Source organism: Danio rerio, chromosome 13, assembly GCF_052040795.2.
Source record: "Danio rerio strain M-AB ecotype USA chromosome 13, GRCz13ab, whole genome shotgun sequence".
Classification (NCBI taxonomy): domain Eukaryota; kingdom Metazoa; phylum Chordata; class Actinopteri; order Cypriniformes; family Danionidae; genus Danio; species Danio rerio.
In genome coordinates, this window is record NC_141033.1 from 42734190 (window position 1) to 42754383 (window position 20194).

A 20194-nucleotide genomic window follows, 5' to 3' on the forward strand; every position below is an offset into this window, starting at 1 on the left:
CAATTACTCATTAGATATGTTTTTATGCAGTGGATGCCCTTTCAGCTGCATTATTTAGAATACATTTTTACTGAATTAACATAACTTTTTTATTGTTATAGACAGTAAAGATTCAAGCATATAAAATATTAGGATGTTATGAATAAAAATAAAACATTGGGGTGGAAAATATTCCTTATTTGTCATTTTGATGGTATTGAGATGGTATGTGGATAATGTAAACAAAACTGTGGAATTTGAATAAAATAAAATGCTTGTATAATATAAATAAAATAAGCATAATAAAAATAATTAAATGTGTGTAAAATATGATATACAGGTGTGATTAAAATAGTTAAATACAATTTGATAAATTGAATGCATTAATATTATAAAATAAATGTATTTAATTTAATATTGCGATGAAAATATTCATTCATTCATTTTCTTTTCGGCTTAGTCCCTTCATTAATCTGGGGTCACCACAGCAAAATGAACCGCCAACTTATCCAGTATAAGTTTTATGCAGTGGATGCCCTTCCAGCTGTAACCCAACACTGGGGAACACTCATACACTTATTCACACACACACACACACACACACACACACACACACACACACACACACACACACACACACACACACACACACACACACACACACACACACACACACACACACTACTTCTACTACTACTAATTTTACCCAATTCACCTGTACCGGATGTCTTTGGACTTGTGAGGGAAACCGGAGCACCCAGAGGAAACCCACGCAAATGTGGAGAGAACATGCATTGCAAACTCCATGCAGAAACACCAACTGACCCAGCCGAGGCTCGAACCAGCAACTTTCTTGCTGTGAGGTGACAGCACTATTTACTGCACCACCTTGCCGCCGTGATGATAATATTTAAAAATTAAATAAATACAGTGCTCAGCATAATTGAGTGCACCCCATTTTGAAAATGAATATTTTTTATCAATTTCTCAGTGAATATAGGCTATGTATTTTGATGCATTTAAACAAAGCAGATATATTAAACAAATATATTTAGTAAACTAATATTTTAGTAACCAAACTTAATCAGGCTTCAGACTAATGTAATGTATCTGCACAAAATAATATTGTATAGCTTCCTATTAAAATATGAATCTAAAAGATAGATTTGTGAGGGGTGGACTTTTATATGCTGAGCACTGTATGTATAATTGCTAAACACATAAATGGTCTGTTGCTGACTTACTGACTGATTAAACACACGTCTGCCAAATATTAATCTGTTTCAATTGCATGAGAACACTGACGAAGGTCCAGAAAGGAATTTGTAACATGCACTGGGTAATTTATTGCACTTTGTCCAAATAAAATAAAAATTCAAAAAAGACTGATAGTATCTGGACAAGTAATCCTTTTTTACTAATGCATTTTAAGATGAGCTTCTTTTTACCTTGTGATGGATTATATTAATATTATAAACAAAATAAAATATTGCAATTCTAAAGAAATTGACTAAAATAAAATAAAATGACAGAATGTATGAATATTATTGAGATAGTATGTGGACAATTTAAATAAAAAAATGTGAATTAAATAAAAAGCTTGTATAATAAAATAAAATGTATTACAATATAATTAAATAAAATTTGATTAAATGTTATGCATTAATAAAATAAAATAAATAATAAAAATAATAATAAAATACAATGAAACAAAATTAGATTAAATTTAATGCATTAATTTTATAAATCAAAATAAAATTAAATAAAACAAAAAAATAAAATAAAATATTGTGATTCTAAAAGCAATAAAAGTTTTTTGTAAAAGGTAATATGGGAATAAAATTAAATTAAATTTAATTAATTTATAATTAAATCAAAATAAAATATAAATGAAATATAAAAATAAAATATTTTAAAATATTTTTAATACTTTAAAATATTATATTTTATAAATAAAATATAAAATATAAATCAAAATAAAATAAAACAAAACAAAATAAAGCTAAATAAAATAAAATAAAAGTAAAACAAAATTATATTTAATTAAATTAAAAAATATATATAAAATACTATTGAACAAAATTAGATTATATTTAATGCAATAACATTATAAATCAAAATAAAATAAAATAAACAAAATAAAGCAAAATAAAATAAAATATTGTGATTCTAAAGACAATAAAAGTTTTTGTAAAAGGTAATATGGGAATAAATAAAATAAATAAAATAAAATAAATGATTTAATAAAATACAATTGAAAAAAATTTATAAAAAAATTAATAAATTGAATGCATTAATATTATAAATTAAAATAAAATAAAAAACAAAATAAAACAAAAACTAAAAAACAAAACAAAACAAAACAAAACAAAACAAAACAAAACAAAACAAAACAAAACAAAACAAAACAAAACAAAACAAAACAAAACAAAACAAAACAAAAGCAGTTAATAAAATAAATGAAACTATTATGGTTGAAGGCATTTTCAAACAAGTGATAATACGAATTGGCAGAGGCTGTGACAGAACCCGCTGAACTGAGACGAGAACATCACAAAAACGTCATTTAGTTGCTAGAGTGACATTTCCCTTATGAGACTGTCGTGCCTCCCGAAATCGCTCTGAACGCTGGTCCAAAACCCTGCTCTCCTCATAGTGATTAATGGAACGGCTGCTTCATTGAGTAAGTCAGCGTTGAAATACGGCTCGCTTGTCCTTGTGCCTTCACATGACTTTCAGAGCAGTAAACAGCTGAGTGCGCCAAAACCTCCATCTCTTTATTCAGCGCTGCCTTCCAGAGCCCTGTTCTCTCTATTACTGGCTGCTTTAGCTGATAAACACTGTCTATAACTCAGTGATTCAACGCTGATATGAGCACTGAGCTCTACTGTAAATCAGCCACAAGGCAAAAAAATAAATAAAAATAGGCCAGATCCTACAGCTCACGGCCGCTAGAGTGCTGCATGTATAGTATATTCAGCAGTGGTCAAATTAACTAAAAATCTGTCCATGAGTGTGTGTTTTTTTTTTTAAACAGTGATGAAGAAATCTGAATGTTGTACATAATTTTGGCAGATTATGCCAATCAGTGCACTGTAAAAAGTCATTATGTGCCCTTGTAGATTTTATTAATATTAATCTGTACACTTTATTTAATAAAATAAATTCCCAGATTTTTTTGCTTTGAAATGACTTTAGAATGCCTGTAATAAAATCTCATCAATTATGTTATAAGAATTTAGCTATTATTTTTAAATAATTTCAAAAAGAGAAAATATTGATTAAATCCAACATTAGCCAGGGGCACAAGTCAGTATGTTTAGCCGATAAAACGCTGCCCTCACCGGATACATGATTGATGAACGCCACATCTCCGCAATTCAATTGTCAAAGGACATTTTAAAATATGCACCATCTTTATAAATAAACCGCAGATTTGAGTTTTAAACAACAACATTCTCCCATGAACAACCGTTAAGGCTTTATTTCATGGTACATTTAGAGCAATATTTGATTGTTGTATTGGTTCCTTTTAAGTACTTGTGTGAGATTGAATCGGATTGAACTGTTTGCTGGTAGATCAGGGATCTTTTTAATCGCACGTGTTTAAAAGCTTATACTCATCAACTTCTGACAACTGCATGCTGACAACACCCAGATCTAAATCTCTATTAGAAAAAGTGAGACTGTTGGATCACTGCTCCAGTGTTTAGCTGACATAAATTCTAGACGGCTCTAAATTTTTTAAGCATCAATGAAAAGAAAACGGAAGACATGGTTTTGGGGGATATTGGCTGTTAATTTTGTTGTGGTGACCCCTGATGAATAAAGGGACTAAGCCAAAGGAAAATGAATAATATAATATAATATAATATAATATAATATAATATAATATAATATAATATAATATAATATAATATAATATAATATAATATAATATAATATAATATAATAAAATATAATGTAATGTAATGTAATGTAATGTAATGTAATATAATATAATATAATATAATATAATAAAATATAATATAATATAATATAATATAATATAATATAATATAATATAATATAATATAATATAATATAATACAATATATTTAATATAATATAATATAATATAATATAATATAATATAATATAATATAATATAATATAATATAATATAATATAATAATAAAACATAAAATAATTTAATATAATAATATATTATAATATAATACAATATAATATAATATAATATAATATAATATAATATAATATAATATAATATAATATAATATAATATAATATAATATAATATAATATAATATTTACATTTACATTTAGTCATTTAGCAGATGCTTTTATCCAAAGCGACTTACAAATGAGACAAGGAAGCAATTTACACAACTAAGAGCAACAATGAATAAGTGCCATAGGCAAGTTTCAGGTCTGTAAAGTCTAAAGCTGACATAAATTCTGGACGGCTCTAAATTTTTTAAGCATCAATGAAAAGAAAACGGAAGACATGGTTTTGGGGGATATTGGCAATTCATTTTGTTGTGGTGACCCCTGATGAATAAAGGGACTAAGCCAAAGGAAAATGAATAATATAATATAATATAATATAATATAATATAATATAATATAATATAATATAATATAATATAATATAATATAATATAATATAATGTAATGTAATGTAATGTAATGTAATGTAATGTAATGTAATATAATATAATATAATATAATAAAATATAATATAATATAATATAATATAATATAATATAATATAATATAATATAATATAATACAATATATTTAATATAATATAATAATATAATATAATATAATATAATATAATATAATATAATATAATATAATATAATATAACATAACATAACATAACATAACATAATATAATATAATATAATATAACATAACATAACATAACATAATAATATAATATAATATAATATAATATAATATAATATAATATAATATAATATAATATAATATAATATAATATAATATAATGTTATTGCGGAAATAAAAAATATGTAATAGTTCCAAATTAACAATAATATATACAAATGAAAAGTTAAATTCTTTGATTTTAAATTGTCACATTTCATTCAAAAACTATAGCAGGCCAAGTGTTGCAGACATTTAACCCATTGTCTTCATGCACTTTTCTTTGTTAATTCATTAAGGCAAAAACACTCTTTTTGTTGATTAGATTTGGGCAGGTGAAACGTGTCTGGTCAGTGGCTGGACAGGTTCTTTCACCTATCTATCTCATTTACATGCTCCTAAAACATATAACATACAGGACAGCTCTGTCCAAATTAGACTCATTAGACTCTTGTGAACTGTAAGAGACTCTTGTAGGCTCTTACAGACTCATGTGGACTTCTTGAAGATGCTGTTTGAATGCAGAACAACCAACACATCTCAATATAGAATTTCAGTTTTAAAATTTACAACAGAGCAGCCCGGTAGCTCAGTGGTTAGAACTGTTGCCTCACAGCAAGAAGGTCACTGGCTTGAGATCCGGCTGGGTTAGTTGGCATTTCTTTGTGCAGTTTTCATGTTCTCCCCGTGTTCACGTTGGTTTCCTCCGGGTGCTCCAGTTTCCCTCACAATCCTATGACATGCACTATAGGTGAATTGAATTAGCTGAATTGACTGAAGTGTATTAGTGTGAATGTAAGAGTGTGTATGGATGTATTCTGGGATTCTGTTGAGGCTGGAAGAGCCTTCGCTGCTTAAAACATAATCTGGATTAATTGGCGGTTCATTCCCCAGATTAATAAATGGACTGAGCCGAAAAGAAAATGAATGAATGAATGAAGTTTACAACAGTATCAAGCTCATTTTTACAGTATCCTTGTAAAATATGTTCAACGCAATCTTTTGGAAATTCATAACTTTTTTTATTCTCCTTTGTACAATTTAGTGTGATTTGCTCATCCCACAATGAAAATAGATTTAGGAGTCAGGTTTGAATTTGAAATCATATGAATATGTAAGAATTAGCCATTTTCTGACAATATGTTTAGGTAGGTTTTCTTGTGAGATTGGGCAGGACATCATACTCTGGCACCCATGGCATCATACTCCAGATCAGTTTCAGGTTAGAACAACATTTACACTTTTGTCTTTTTTTTTTTTCCTATGCTTTTCTTACGCTGATCAGATTGCAGTGTCAAATTTGCTACAAAAATTTATTTATGAGGTTCTGCCGAGATCACACTTTTTCTTTTCTTTAAACATTTTTTTTTTTGGACTGTGGGGGAAACTATGCCAACATGGGGAGAACATGCAAACTCCACACAGCAATTCCAACTGGCCCAGCTGGTATTTAAACCAGCAACCTTCTTACAGTGAGGCGACAGTGCTAACTACTGAGCCACCGTGCCACCTTGAAAAGTAAAATAAAATAAAAAGTATATAAAATAATGATTGGTATCAAGGACACTTTTACAGTAACCGTGTGAAATATTTTCAACACAATCTCTTGGCAATTCATAACATTTTGATTTAGTGGCTAATTCTGGCTCTAATCTCCTTTCTAAATGTTTGTGTGATTTGCTCATCCCACAATAAAGATTGGGTTTAGGGGGGTGAATTAGCCGTTTCCTCATGAGATCGGGCAGGAAATGTGACATCCCATGACCCACACTTTGCATCAGTTTCAGGTTAAGCCAACATTTGCATTATTATTTTTGTCTTTTTTTTTATATTCATCATGCTGCAACGTCAAATTTACTATAAAAATGTGTGCCTAAATTCTGTCAAAGTCACTGATTTTTTTTTTAACAGCTCTTAAAATAAAAGAATCTTTAAAATATTTAAATCCTCAAAAACGTGTGCTTGTACAGATAAAAATAAGATATAATTCGATCATGTAAAGTTTTGTGCTTTTTTTTGTGCTTTTTTTAATTGTGCATTATTATAGTTTATAATATAGTATAACATTGTAAGTATGTAAAATAAAAAAGTCCAACAATCATCTGCTTTGTATGGAAAAGCATTCTGTTGAAGGGGAAAATTCTCCCACAGTCTGTGTTCATCTCATTCATTCAATTATTGTTCATTCTCATTCTTTTATTATTCTGGGGTTGCAACAGCGGAATGAACCGTCAACTTATCCAGCATATGTTTTACGCAGCGGATGCCATTCCAGCCACAACCTATCACTGGGAAACACCCATACACTCCCATTCACACACACTACTGACAATTTACCCTACTAGTTGGAGAAACTGGAGCACATGAATGAAACCCACGTGAACACGGGGAGAACATGCAAACACCACACAGAAATGCCAACTGAACCGGCCGTGGTTTAAACCAGTGACCTTCTTGCTATGAGGCGATCGTGATACCCTCTGCGCCACCGTGACACGCATTGTTCATCTGTCCTCTCCATAAAACAATAAATAATCTACTCTATATCCTATTCATCCTCTAAGCTCATAATAATGAAAATGTTAATTAAAATAACATTATTATTTACACTGCATGACATCATTGAAGGTATACACACACTCAAGCATTTGTAAATAACGTAGACACACACCTGTGAACTTGTTGACTCCGGCCTGCTCGGCCACATTGGACAGCACGACAATTCCCTTGGACGGGTCACTTGAACTTTCATCCATTTCAATCAGAGCGTGTGGACCTACTGTCCCGCTGGCATAGTTGGCGATGTAGATGGAGTAACGGCCTGTACCCTAAAATAGAAAAATAGAAAAATACAAAATAAACAACAAAATTTGTGTGTATACTATATAGAGAAAACAAATAATCACAAATAATCATAATACTCTTAATAAGAGTGGTTAGGATATCTTTATTTTTATTTACAGAATTTAACAGGGGATCTATTATGTAAAAATCACTTTTACATGGGGTTTAAACATAGTTGTGTGGCAACAGTCTGTCAATATATCCAGCTTCTAATGACAATAAATCTTTTAATTTTCTTTTTTATAATCACACTTTATAAAAACAGTCTGCAGAAACACTTGATTGACATTCACCCTTTGCACGTCATCAGAGGGGAAAATCCCCACAGGTTAGTGATGATCTTGCCCTCATTACACAGGATGTTAGTCTTGTTTTTGAATCTGCCACTATGCTGACAAATAGGCATTTGTAGCTCCACCCTCTAGTGAAAAGAGCACAATCTCATTTGAATTTAAAGCAACAGTCACCAAAACGGCACAATTTGGATCAAACCCTAAAAGAGGCAGTTTTAAAAGAGTTATAACACATTATTAGTAGGTTATTCTAAGCTGAATCTTCACATACACACTCTAGGGACATCAGAGACTAATTTTACATCTTGTAAACAGAGGCATAGTATGTCCCCTTTAATCATCCTCATAACATGTTAATCAATAAGCACAAATTAATTAACAATTCTGACAGATTGTGATATCTATAGAACTCTTAAAAAATAGTGATGTCAGTTTCACTTTCTAAGTGTGCTAATTATTGTATATTGTCAGAAGCCACTGGTATTAATTTTGTTTGCTTGTATATGTTTTGTGTTTGTTTGTTTGTTTGTTTGTTTGTTTGTTTGTTTGTTTGTTTGTTTGTTTGTTGACTTCCAAATAAGAGTTGCATTTTAAAAATGGGCTGCAATTTCAGCTAAAATTCTTCTTCAAAGTTCTACAGGAAACTACAGTCACATTCATCTTGGTAGTAAATTAGTGGTAAATTAATTATTTTTTGCTATTTTATTTGAAAATGATGTCATTATTTTAACTGTGCCATTACCACTACATAGAAATTTCTAAATTGCCTTATACCATTTCAGTCTAAAATCACATTCCAAGCCTAATTTTATTTGCCCAAACTAAAACATTGTTTTTATACATTTACCTTGTTTCACATTGATTTTTCACACCCAAATGTCTCATATTTCATCTCAAGCATCCCAAGATACTCACAGACGCACTGCTTTTTCCTGAGTAAACAAGTACACTAACTTTATTGGGGGCAATAAAATAAAAAGCTCTATTAAACTGTGAGAGGTGGCGGACACGACTAGTAATTTCTGGAAAATCTGACATACAGCATGTTATTTTCTCACAGTAAATACACTGAAAGGATTTATGTTCATAATCAAAAAGTAATTAATAGTTTCACGATACTGAATAAAAGTCAAATATGTACAGTACCTTCTACTGCACTCTCAATAAAAGCAAAAAAGGCTATGAAAAAGTGTGTTGATTGTTTAATCTTTTGATCAATCTGTCAATCTGTCTGTCTGTCTGTCTGTCTGTCCATCCATCAAATGTTAAATATTTATACCACCATATATATGAGCAATATCACACGAGTAGCAGTGCGATATGGCTGTATATCGGCACTGGTGGGAGGCGTGCGTTGGCACGAGGCCGCAGGCTATTGTATATATCAACCTATATATATATATATATATATATATATATATATATATATATATATATATATATATATATATATATATATATATATATATATATATATATATATACAGTATATATATATATATACATACATACATACATACAGGTGGCCACGGGGGCTTTTCTTCTTCTAAGGCACGTGCACACATAGGAGTACACGCGCTTCCCCACCCCCCACCAGTACACGTGCAACAACACCGCTGATCAGAACGCGCACGACAACACCACTGAACAGAACGCGTGCGACAACAACAACAAAGTTCAACAAAGACTACAGCTCAAAGTTCAATACAAAGGGAGACACTGGTTTTTACAGAGTTAGCTTAGCAAAGCCTACAGCGAAGTTTGGGGACTGCAAAAAAAATACATCCAGGCTAGTGAGATCACAAACGCTTCAAGTTACGTGCATTCACCACATGCCCACACCCCGGACACCAAAGAAGAGTGGTCAGAAGCAATGTAATGCTTTATTGTAGCAGAGAAAGTTAAAATGCCCTCCAAACGCTGCTATTTCCACAGAGCTTGTTCTGTTTCTGTTTGGGGCTTCCAAAGGAAACAACACAGAGAGAAGTGCTTAAAGTTTAATTTTAATTATGAGCAAGAGAATTATAAAAAATATATAACTAGCATTTGACAAAGGATAGCTTCCAGAATCTCAGAGTTCAGTGCTAGATTTGGTTAAACTGTCACAATCTCGGTCTGATCACCGGTTTGATGTTTGTGTTACTTTTTCCCTTTCACTCGTATTGTTTTGATCACTCATACCCTGCTTTGTTTACCTCTCGTTTCCCCACCCATCTGCTCTATTACTTTCCATTAGTCTATCAAACTAATTTCACTCACCTGGTTTCCTTGATTTCTCCCCCTATTTATCCCTCTGTTGATCGTAGTTCTGTGTCAGATCGCAGTTTTTCCCCTTCCGGCATGTCTGGCGATCTCCTGGTCTAGTCCTGTTCCTTGTATATCCTGTGAGTTTTGTCGTGTCTGATGTCATCCTGTTAATTTTCCTAAAGTGTTTTTTCTCCGTCTGCCTTCAAGCCTGTTCCCGTCTGTTTTTGCTTTGCCGCCCATCTGACTCTCCGTCCCTATCCTGCCGGCCCTCAACACTCTCTCGCCGGCTTCCAAGCCTCAGTCTTCCTCGTGGCCATTCTGTCCCAGTCAGCGGCGGCCGGATTCATCGCCCCCTGTCGGGTATCAGGGTATTGCACCCTCTTGAAGACTGTTCATCTAACCTCTCCGGAGTAGTTTTATTTAATCGTTTTTGGAGACTTTATTTCTCAGTTTTGAGTTTTTGTGAACTTTGGGCTTTTTTGCCAACTCCATTACGGAGGAATTTTTAGTTTCCTTTTTTGAAGATTGTTTTGTTGACTATTTTTTTTGCCCCTTGAGTTTGTGGGCTTCAATAAACTTTGCTGAGACCTGCATCTGTGTCTGAACCATCTTCTCTCTCACTCAGACCTCTGACAGTACGATCTGACCAACGATGGACACAGCAGGCCAAGATTCTGTCAGGTCGGCTTTAACTCAGCAAGGAGCTCTATTGGGTCAGCACGAGTCAAGACTCACCAGCACCTCCAGAGAAGTGGAGTATCTCACCAATCAGGTGGCTGATCTCACGGCCCGTCTACACGAGCTTCAGTTCGAGACCCTGCAGGGGGCCCAGGCATCCCATCAGGCCCCTGAACCACGCTGCAACAATCCCCCTACCTATGATGGGGATCCTACTTCATGCCGGGCATTCCTGTCCCAGTGCTCGGTGGTCTTCACGCTCCAGCCACGCACCTATGCCTTGGAGGAGACTAAAGTGGCCTTCGTACTTACCCTTCTCACGGGCAGAGCTCGCGACTGGGGAACGTCTGTCTGGGAGGCCAGAGCACCATGCGTTTCCTCTTTTAGTAGTCTCCGTCATGAAATGATCAGACTCTTTGACCGATCTGCCAGGGGCCAGGAGGCGGCAGATCAATTAGCTCGTCTTCGTCAGGAAGGTCAGTCTGTCACTCAGTACGCTATAAAGTTCAAGACGTTGGCGGCCTCATGTGATTGGAACGAGGGAGCCTGTCATGCCATGTTCCGGGCTGGACTGGATGAGGACATCCAGGATGAACTGGCGACCCACGACCTACCTCAAGATTTTGACACCCTCACAAACCTGGCGCTTCGCATAGAGGGCCGTCTTCACCGTCGAGACCATCGAAGGTTTCTGCGCTCTTCAACCAGAAGAGAGGACCCCGGGTCCCTTTCCACCATGGTACCCCCATCGGATCATGAACCCATGCAAGTGGGACGTCTCCATCTCACGTCTCATGAGAAACAGCAGCGCCTGGCTCAGGGTCTGTGCCTATACTGTGGCAAGCCGGGGCATTTTGCAGCGAAGTGCCCAGTAAAAGCCAAAGCTCATCAGTGAGAAGAGGGATCCTGGTGGGCGCTATTCCTTTCTCTTCCCCCTCATCTCGCACCATCCTCCCTGTTGTGGTCCAGTATGATGGCATTTCTGGTTCCTGTTCTGCTCTCATTGACTCTGGGGCAGAGGGGAATTTCATGGACCGCTCTGTGGCCGCCCAGTGGGGAATCCCGACCATCCCTCTCGCTGAATCTGTTTCTGCCCATTCCCTTGATGGTACTCTTATTGCCACCGTCTCTCACACTACCCCTAGTGTAAGTCTTATTGTATCCGGCAATCACCGTGAGGTCATCACGCTGTATCTTTTAGACTCACCCAATGCACCTATAATTTTAGGGCATCCTTGGTTGGTAAAGCATGGTCCTCACGTGGATTGGTCTGGAGATTCTGTCTTGTCTTGGAGTCAATCATGTCTTAAGTCTTGTCTTGGTCCTGCCCCGTTTCCTGTTTCTGTGTCTTCTGTGTTACAGGTGGAGTCGGTGGATCTGACCGGGGTTCCGGCGGAGTACCACGACCTGCACCTGATCTTCAGCAAGTCCCGGGCCACCTCCTTGCCTCCGCATCGACCCTACGACTGTGCCATTGAGCTCCTCCCAGGCACTTCTCCGCCTAAGGGGCGTTTGTATTCTCTGTCCCGTCCTGAAAGAGAGGCCATGGACAAGTATATTAATGAATCCCTTAAAGCCGGCCTCATCCGCCCCTCCTCATCCCCAGCGGGAGCTGGGTTCTTCTTCGTCAAGAAGAAGGACGGCTCCCTCCGTCCCTGTATTGACTATCGAGGGCTGAATGACATCACCATTAAGAACAGGTACCCCTTACCTCTTATGTCCTCAGCCTTTGAACTCTTACAGGGAGCCCAAGTTTTCACCAAGTTGGACCTCCGTAATGCTTATCATCTGGTTCGCATTCGGGAGGGGGATGAGTGGAAGTCAGCCTTCAACACACCCACGGGACACTTTGAATATCGGGTCCTTCCTTTTGGTCTGACCAACGCCCCGGCTGTCTTCCAGGCCCTGGTCAATGATGTGTTGAGAGACATGGTAAACCAGTTTGTCTTCGTGTACCTGGATGATATCCTAATATTCTCTCCCTCTCTGCAGGCACACACTCAGCATGTTCGCCAGGTGCTGCAACGACTCTTAGAAAACCAACTGTTTGTTAAGGCGGAGAAGTGCGTCTTCCACACCCAGTCAGTTTCGTTCCTGGGGTTTTTGATTTCGGCGGGTGAGATCAGTGCCGATCCTGCAAAGGTAAGGGCTGTTGCCGAGTGGCCAACTCCAGACTCTCGCAAGGCACTGCAGCGGTTCCTGGGATTCGCCAACTTTTATTGGCGTTTCATCAGGAACTTTGGCCAGATTGCTGCACCCTTAACAGCACTGACCTCCTCCAAGGTACTGTTTAGGTGGGGGGATAAGGCTCAGGAGGCCTTTGATAAACTCAAGTCCCGTTTTATCTCTGCTCCTGTCTTGTCTATTCCAGATCCTAAACAGCAGTTTATAGTCGAGGTTGATGCTTCTGAGGTCGGAGTAGGCGCAGTCCTATCACAACGATCTCTTCAGGATGGGAAAGTACACCCCTGTGCTTTCTTCTCCCACCGTTTGACCCCCACGGAACGAAACTATGACATAGGCAATCGGGAGTTGTTGGCAGTCAGGCTCGCTTTGGGTGAGTGGCGCCATTGGCTGGAGGGCGCAGAGCAGCCTTTTGTGGTCTGGACAGACCACAGAAACCTTGAATACATAAACTCTGCCAAAAGGCTCAATGCAAGACAAGCCCTCTGGTCTCTCTTCTTCAGCCGGTTCAATTTCACACTCTCGTACAGGCCTGGGTCCAAGAACGTTAAACCCGACTCTCTCTCTCGCCTGTTTGAGGCCCCAGAGAGGGTGGTTTCAAAGGACACCATCCTGCCCAGGGGTGTGGTGGTGGCCTCCCTCTCTTGGGAAATTGAGAGTCGGGTCCTGAAGGCCTTACGAGAGTGCCAACCTCCTCAGAGAGTTCCAGCGGGCAAATTATTTGTCCCTTCTGCTCTGCGTTCACAGGTCATCCAGTGGGGTCACTCATCCAGGTTAGTCTGTCATCCAGGAGTTCGGAGATCGCTGGCAGCCATCCGGCAGCGATTCTGGTGGCCATCCATGGCCAGGGATGTCAGGCAGTTTGTGTTTGCCTGCTCAGTTTGCGCCCAGAACAAGAGTTCTAACTCGCCTCCCACTGGTCTGCTCCGCCCCCTTCCCATCCCTTCCCGCCCCTGGTCACACCTTGCCCTTGATTTTGTTACTGGGTTACCAGTATCGAAGGGGAACACTGTCATCCTTACAGTGGTGGATCGATTTTCCAAGGCGGCCCACTTCATTCCTCTTCCCAAATTGCCCTCAGCCAAGGAGACTGCTCAGGCGGTGGTGGACCACGTTTTCCGGATTCATGGCCTTCCGGTCAACGTTGTTTCTGATAGGGGTCCCCAGTTTGTCTCCCGGTTCTGGAAGGAATTCTGTCGACAGATCGGGGCCTCTACGAGTCTGTCATCGGGATTTCATCCTCAGACCAATGGGCAGTCTGAGCGGGCAAACCAGGATCTGGAACGCACTCTCCGCTGCCTGGCATCCCAGAATCCGAGCTCCTGGTGTCAGCAACTGTCCTGGGTAGAGTATGCTCATAATACTCTACCAGTCTCCTCCACAGGTATGTCACCATTTCAGTGCTCTGTTGGTTATCAACCACCTCTTTTCCCCGCACAGGAACCCGATGCTGCGGTCCCGTCTGCCTTGGCTTTTGTCCAAAGGTGTCGACGTACCTGGAGTAGAGCCAAGGAAGCCTTGGCCCAGGCTAGTAGACGGACCAAAGCAGCGGCTGACCGTCATCGGACTCCCGCTCCCCGCTATGTTAGTGGTCAAAGAGTATGGCTGTCTACCAAGGACCTGCCTCTCAGGGTAGCCTCACGTAAATTGGCTCCCAGGTTCATTGGCCCATACCGGATCACCAAGGTGTTGAGTCCTGTGGCAGTTCGGCTCAAGCTCCCTCCTACGCTTGGTCGGGTACACCCAGTCTTTCATGTTTCTAGGGTTAAACCTGTTTTGTACTCCCCCCTTGTTCCCACTGTCCCGACCCCTTCCCCCCTCCCCCCCGTCTAGTGGATGGTGCTCCAGCATATACTGTCAGAAAGTTACTGGACGTCAGACGCAGGGGTCGTGGTTTCCAATACCTAGTGGACTGGGAGGGCTATGGCCCGGAGGAGAGGAGCTGGGTCCCGGCCCGGGATATCTTGGACCGGGGGTTGGTCGAGGAATTTCGTCGGAGATGAGGTGAGCCCCCTCCCTAGGGCGCCTGGTGGCGTCCGTGGGGAGGGGGGTACTGTCACAATCTCGGTCTGATCACCGGTTTGATGTTTGTGTTACTTTTTCCCTTTCACTCGTATTGTTTTGATCACTCATACCCTGCTTTGTTTACCTCTCGTTTCCCCACCCATCTGCTCTATTACTTTCCATTAGTCTATCAAACTAATTTCACTCACCTGGTTTCCTTGATTTCTCCCCCTATTTATCCCTCTGTTGATCGTAGTTCTGTGTCAGATCGCAGTTTTTCCCCTTCCGGCATGTCTGGCGATCTCCTGGTCTAGTCCTGTTCCTTGTATATCCTGTGAGTTTTGTCGTGTCTGATGTCATCCTGTTGATTTTCCTAAAGTGTTTTTTCTCCGTCTGCCTTCAAGCCTGTTCCCGTCTGTTTTTGCTTTGCCGCCCATCTGACTCTCCGTCCCTATCCTGCCGGCCCTCAACACTCTCTCGCCGGCTTCCAAGCCTCAGTCTTCCTCGTGGCCATTCTGTCCCAGTCAGCGGCGGCCGGATTCATCGCCCCCTGTCGGGTATCAGGGTATTGCACCCTCTTGAAGACTGTTCATCTAACCTCTCCGGAGTAGTTTTATTTAATCGTTTTTGGAGACTTTATTTCTCAGTTTTGAGTTTTTGTGAACTTTGGGCTTTTTTGCCAACTCCATTACGGAGGAATTTTTAGTTTCCTTTTTTGAAGATTGTTTTGTTGACTATTTTTTTTGCCCCTTGAGTTTGTGGGCTTCAATAAACTTTGCTGAGACCTGCATCTGTGTCTGAACCATCTTCTCTCTCACTCAGACCTCTGACATAAACTCCTCAAAGAAGGAGCAGCTCTAACCATAATAGACGAAGCTGTGGATTGTGAGCCACAACCTGTAAGTATTTTTATTTGTTAAAATTGGACTATTACATGCACAGCTTCTAGCACTGACGATATGTTGTAGCAAGGACATAAATAAGGATGTAAACAACGGATGTAAGTGCGGTTTGGCACCGCTAACAATTTAGCTACAAATTCAAACTTATATGTCAAACCCCTTGTCAACACCTACAATCTTCACCAGCGCTGTGGTGTCTCTCTATGTGGAAGCTTTCCCTGTGTTCTTCATCTCAAATAACAAAAGATATGTAAACGTTTCATATTACTTATACATGCTTATTCTAAATATATGGTTTAGGCTCAAACTGATAAGGCTAACAGCTAGGGATGTAACGGTATCAGAATTTCACGGTACGGTAATACCTCGGTATGAATGTCACGGTACGGTATTTATTGAATCATTTACAGGAAAAAAAAAACTTTTGAAAATACTCCCAAAAAAGTGCCAAAAGTGTCAATGACATACAAATTAGCCATCTATCTGTTAGCTTTGAAACAGGAACTTCAATTTTAATAACAAAAAATTATTAAACCATGTAAAAAAATAAAGTTTCAATTTAGTATTGTTAAAAACTCATCACATTTAACATTTAATCACTCACTCACTTAGATAGAGATGGGTTTAAAGGAAAATTATCATATAACTATAATCTGGTAAAAGCTGGTATCTCTGGGTATTTACAATGTCCCCTGCAACAGAAAAAAAACCCTCTCATTTGGGACTGAGGATTCTGGGACAAGAGAGATATGACTTGGCCCATGTTGACAGCAGTGGGGTAACGTTGTGCATTGTCTTTCCCCCACTTGAGAGGACAAACCATGAGTGAGATAGAGATCTCTTTGTGGTACAAGTCAATGTCTGCATCAATCTGAACAGTGTGCTGTGTTTCTGCAGTCCCCATGACTGTTATTAGTCGTATTCCCCAACTTGCAGGCACGTGCACACATAGGGCTCAACCTGTGCAGTGCACATGCCCTTTTTAGTCTTGGATAGAAAATGCCCTTCCAAAACGATCAAAAGTGCCCCCGCGACGCGACACAACCTCCGTCCAGTCCAGCCCTTCAGTAGGCGCGCGATAACACCTCTCTTGAGTATGCGCGCTCAACCCCCCCTCGGCGCTTTACAATACGCGCGCCACAACACAGCTGATCAGAACGCGCGCGACAGCACCGCTATTCAGCACGCGCGCGGCGACAACACCCGCTTTAGGTTCGATCATTTCCATCTTTTTTTCATCTCCGCTACTAGCAGCACACTCCATTTCCGCATTACTGGATCTGTAGCGACAACAGACCGCAAAGGATTATGGCCACGCCGGGGCTGATGGGAAATGAAGTTCCAGCTACCTCCCGTTCGCTTCATTCGCCTGAGCAAATTTTCTCAGAAGACCTATAGTTTTACCGAGTCATGCGACTTCGGTAATATCGAAAAAATTTAATATTGCGGTATGACGGTATTTACAATACCGTTACATCCCTACTAACAGCTACTCTGACTGACAGCATTTACACAGCACAAAAGCGCATGCTTGAAGGGGCATGATGCTTTTCCTGTGAATGTGGAGCCAATCTGCAAATCACAGCACATTATGTTAGCTGACCAATCAGAGCCTTTCAGGGGAACTAAGAACTGTGACAGTTGTTTTCATGCTAGCAGAGTCGCTGTATATAATCAAAGTAAGTTATATGAACAAATTACCTGATTTTTCTACAAATGAAGGATGAGCAAAACATTGCTTTGCATCTTATAAACACAACCAACCAAGCCTTAAAAATACATTCTGGACCAACCCTTATAAAACTATAATAATCAAAAATAAAAAAGTAGCAAATAAAGTTAAAGTGTCCAACCTATTCTTTATGTAATCTTCATATAAGATAAAGAAATCAATTGAAGCAGTCATACACATACAGTAGCACACAAACATGCTCTAACACAGTACACACACACACACATATATATTTCAGCTGCCTCCCCTTGGATATTAATTTCACACCCCATTATCAGAAAGCTTCCCCGTGGACATGAAGTCAGTGAAGTAGCCAAGCAAATGAACTTACGCACACAGTTTCAATAAAGACACCCACCATCCAACAGCATGGAAATGGCGAAATAAAGAAATATATACATAAGTATATAAATATCAGCAGCTCGTGACCAGAATCCTAATGAGGCACAACAATGAAAATGTCAAATGCTCTCTGATTTCTACATAACCGCCACTTCAGGTTGCAAAATACAGATTAAAGCATAATGGAGTTAAAAAACACAGAATGCATTAGCAGTATAGGCTTTAATGTCATGATTTACATGGTTTTTATGCTCTGTTTATTAATATTAACAGTAATATTGCTTTATTTGTTTTTTATGCTTTATTTTCTAAGAAAAATTAAGAATTGTGGTTTGGAAGGTTGGTGTAAAATGTAATGAGCTTCCATTCAAGATTAATTAATATTGATTAATAATAATGATTAGATTAATTAATAGTAATGGATTATTAATATTAATATTATTAAAAAATAAAATACAAATATACACAAAATATTATCATTTATAAACCAATATTGCCAATATTGCTTTTTTAGCCTATTATATATTTAGTCAGGGGCTGCACTGTGGTGCAGTGGGTATCATGTTTGCCTCACAGCAAGAAGATCGCTGGTTCGAGCCTCGGCTGGGTCAGTTGGTGCTTCTGTGTGGAGTTTGCATGTTCTCCCCGTGTTTGTGTGGGTTTCCACTGGGTGCTCTGCTTTCCCCCACAAGTCCAAAGACATGAGGAAAAGGTGAATTGGTTAAGCTAAATTGTCCGTAGTGTATGTGTGTGAACGAGTGTGTATGGATGTATCCCAGTGATTGGTTGCAGGTGCAAGGGCATCCGCTGTGTAAAACATGCTGGATAAGTTGGTGGTTCAGTCCGCTGTGGCAACCCCAGAATAATAAAGGGACTAAGCTAAAAAGAAAATGAATGAATGAATATTTAGTCATGCAAGATCTACACTCACCGGCCACTTTATTAGGTACACCTGTCCAACTGCTTGTTAACGCAAATTTCTAATCAGCCAATCACATGGCAGCAACTCAATACATTTAGGCATGTAGACATAGTCAAGACAATCTGCTGCAGTTCAAAATGAGCATTAGAATGAGGAAGAAAGGTGATTTAAGTGACTTTGAACGTGACATGGTTGTTGGTGCCAGATGGGCTGATTGAGTATTTCAGAAACTGCTGATCTACTGGGATTTTCACACACAACCATCCCTAGGATTTACAGAGAATGGTCAGAAAAAAAGAAAATATCCAGTGAGCGGCAGTTCTGTAGGCTCAAATGCCTTGCTGATGCCAGAGGTCAGAGGAGAATGGCCAGACTGGTTCCAGCTGATAGAAAGGAAACAGTAACTCAAATAATCGTTAAACCGAGGAAGGCAAAAGAACACACAACGCATAGAACCTTAAGGCGGATGTTCTACAACAGCAGAAGACCACAGTCCTTTCAGCTAAAAAACAGGAAACTGAGGCTAAAATTCACACAGGCTCACCAAAATTGGACAATTGAAGATTGGAAAAATGTTTCCTCGTCTGATGAATCTCCATCTCTGCTGTGACATTCATATGGTAGGGTAAAAATTTGTCATCAACAACATGAAAGCATGTATCCATCCTGCCCTGTATCAACATTTTAGGCTGGTGGTGGTGGTGTAATGGTGTGGGGGATATATTCCTGGCACACTTCGGACCCATTAGTACAAATTGAGAATAGTCCATGTCCATCCCTTAAGACTATAGTGTACCCATCATCTGGAGGCTACTGCAAGCGGGATAACACACCATGTCATAAAGTGCGGATCATCTCAGACTGGGTTTCTTGAACATGACAATGAGTTCACTGTACTCAAATGGCCTCCAAAGTCACCAAATGTCAATCCAATTAAGCACCTTTGGGATGTGGTGAAACGAGAGATTCACACATGGATGCGCAGCCGATAAATCTGCAGCAAATGCATGATGCTTTCATGTCAATATAGACCAAAATGTTGAAGGAATATTTCCAATACCTTGTTGAATCTGTGCCACAACTGATTATGGCTAAAGGGGGTCCAACGCAGTACTAGAAAAAAAGATTAAACAGGGTGGCTAATAATTCTTCTTAATAATAAGAATTCACTTGT

General features: G+C 38.7%; 1 protein-coding gene across 21 annotated transcripts in view; it reads right to left on the reverse strand.

Moving 5' to 3' along the window:
- Positions 1–20194, reverse strand: part of crtac1b (cartilage acidic protein 1b) — a 200807-nt gene that overhangs the window by 158082 nt on the left and 22531 nt on the right. For all 21 annotated transcript variants that reach the window (XR_015506276.1, XR_015506279.1, XR_015506285.1 and 18 more), the window contains exon 5: positions 7544–7700. Coding sequence is in view for 9 of the 21 variants with exons in the window: in XM_087279706.1 (XP_087135832.1) it covers positions 7544–7700 (157 nt within the window). In the remaining 12 variants the exon portion in view is untranslated. The remainder of the gene's footprint in view (positions 1–7543; positions 7701–20194) is intronic.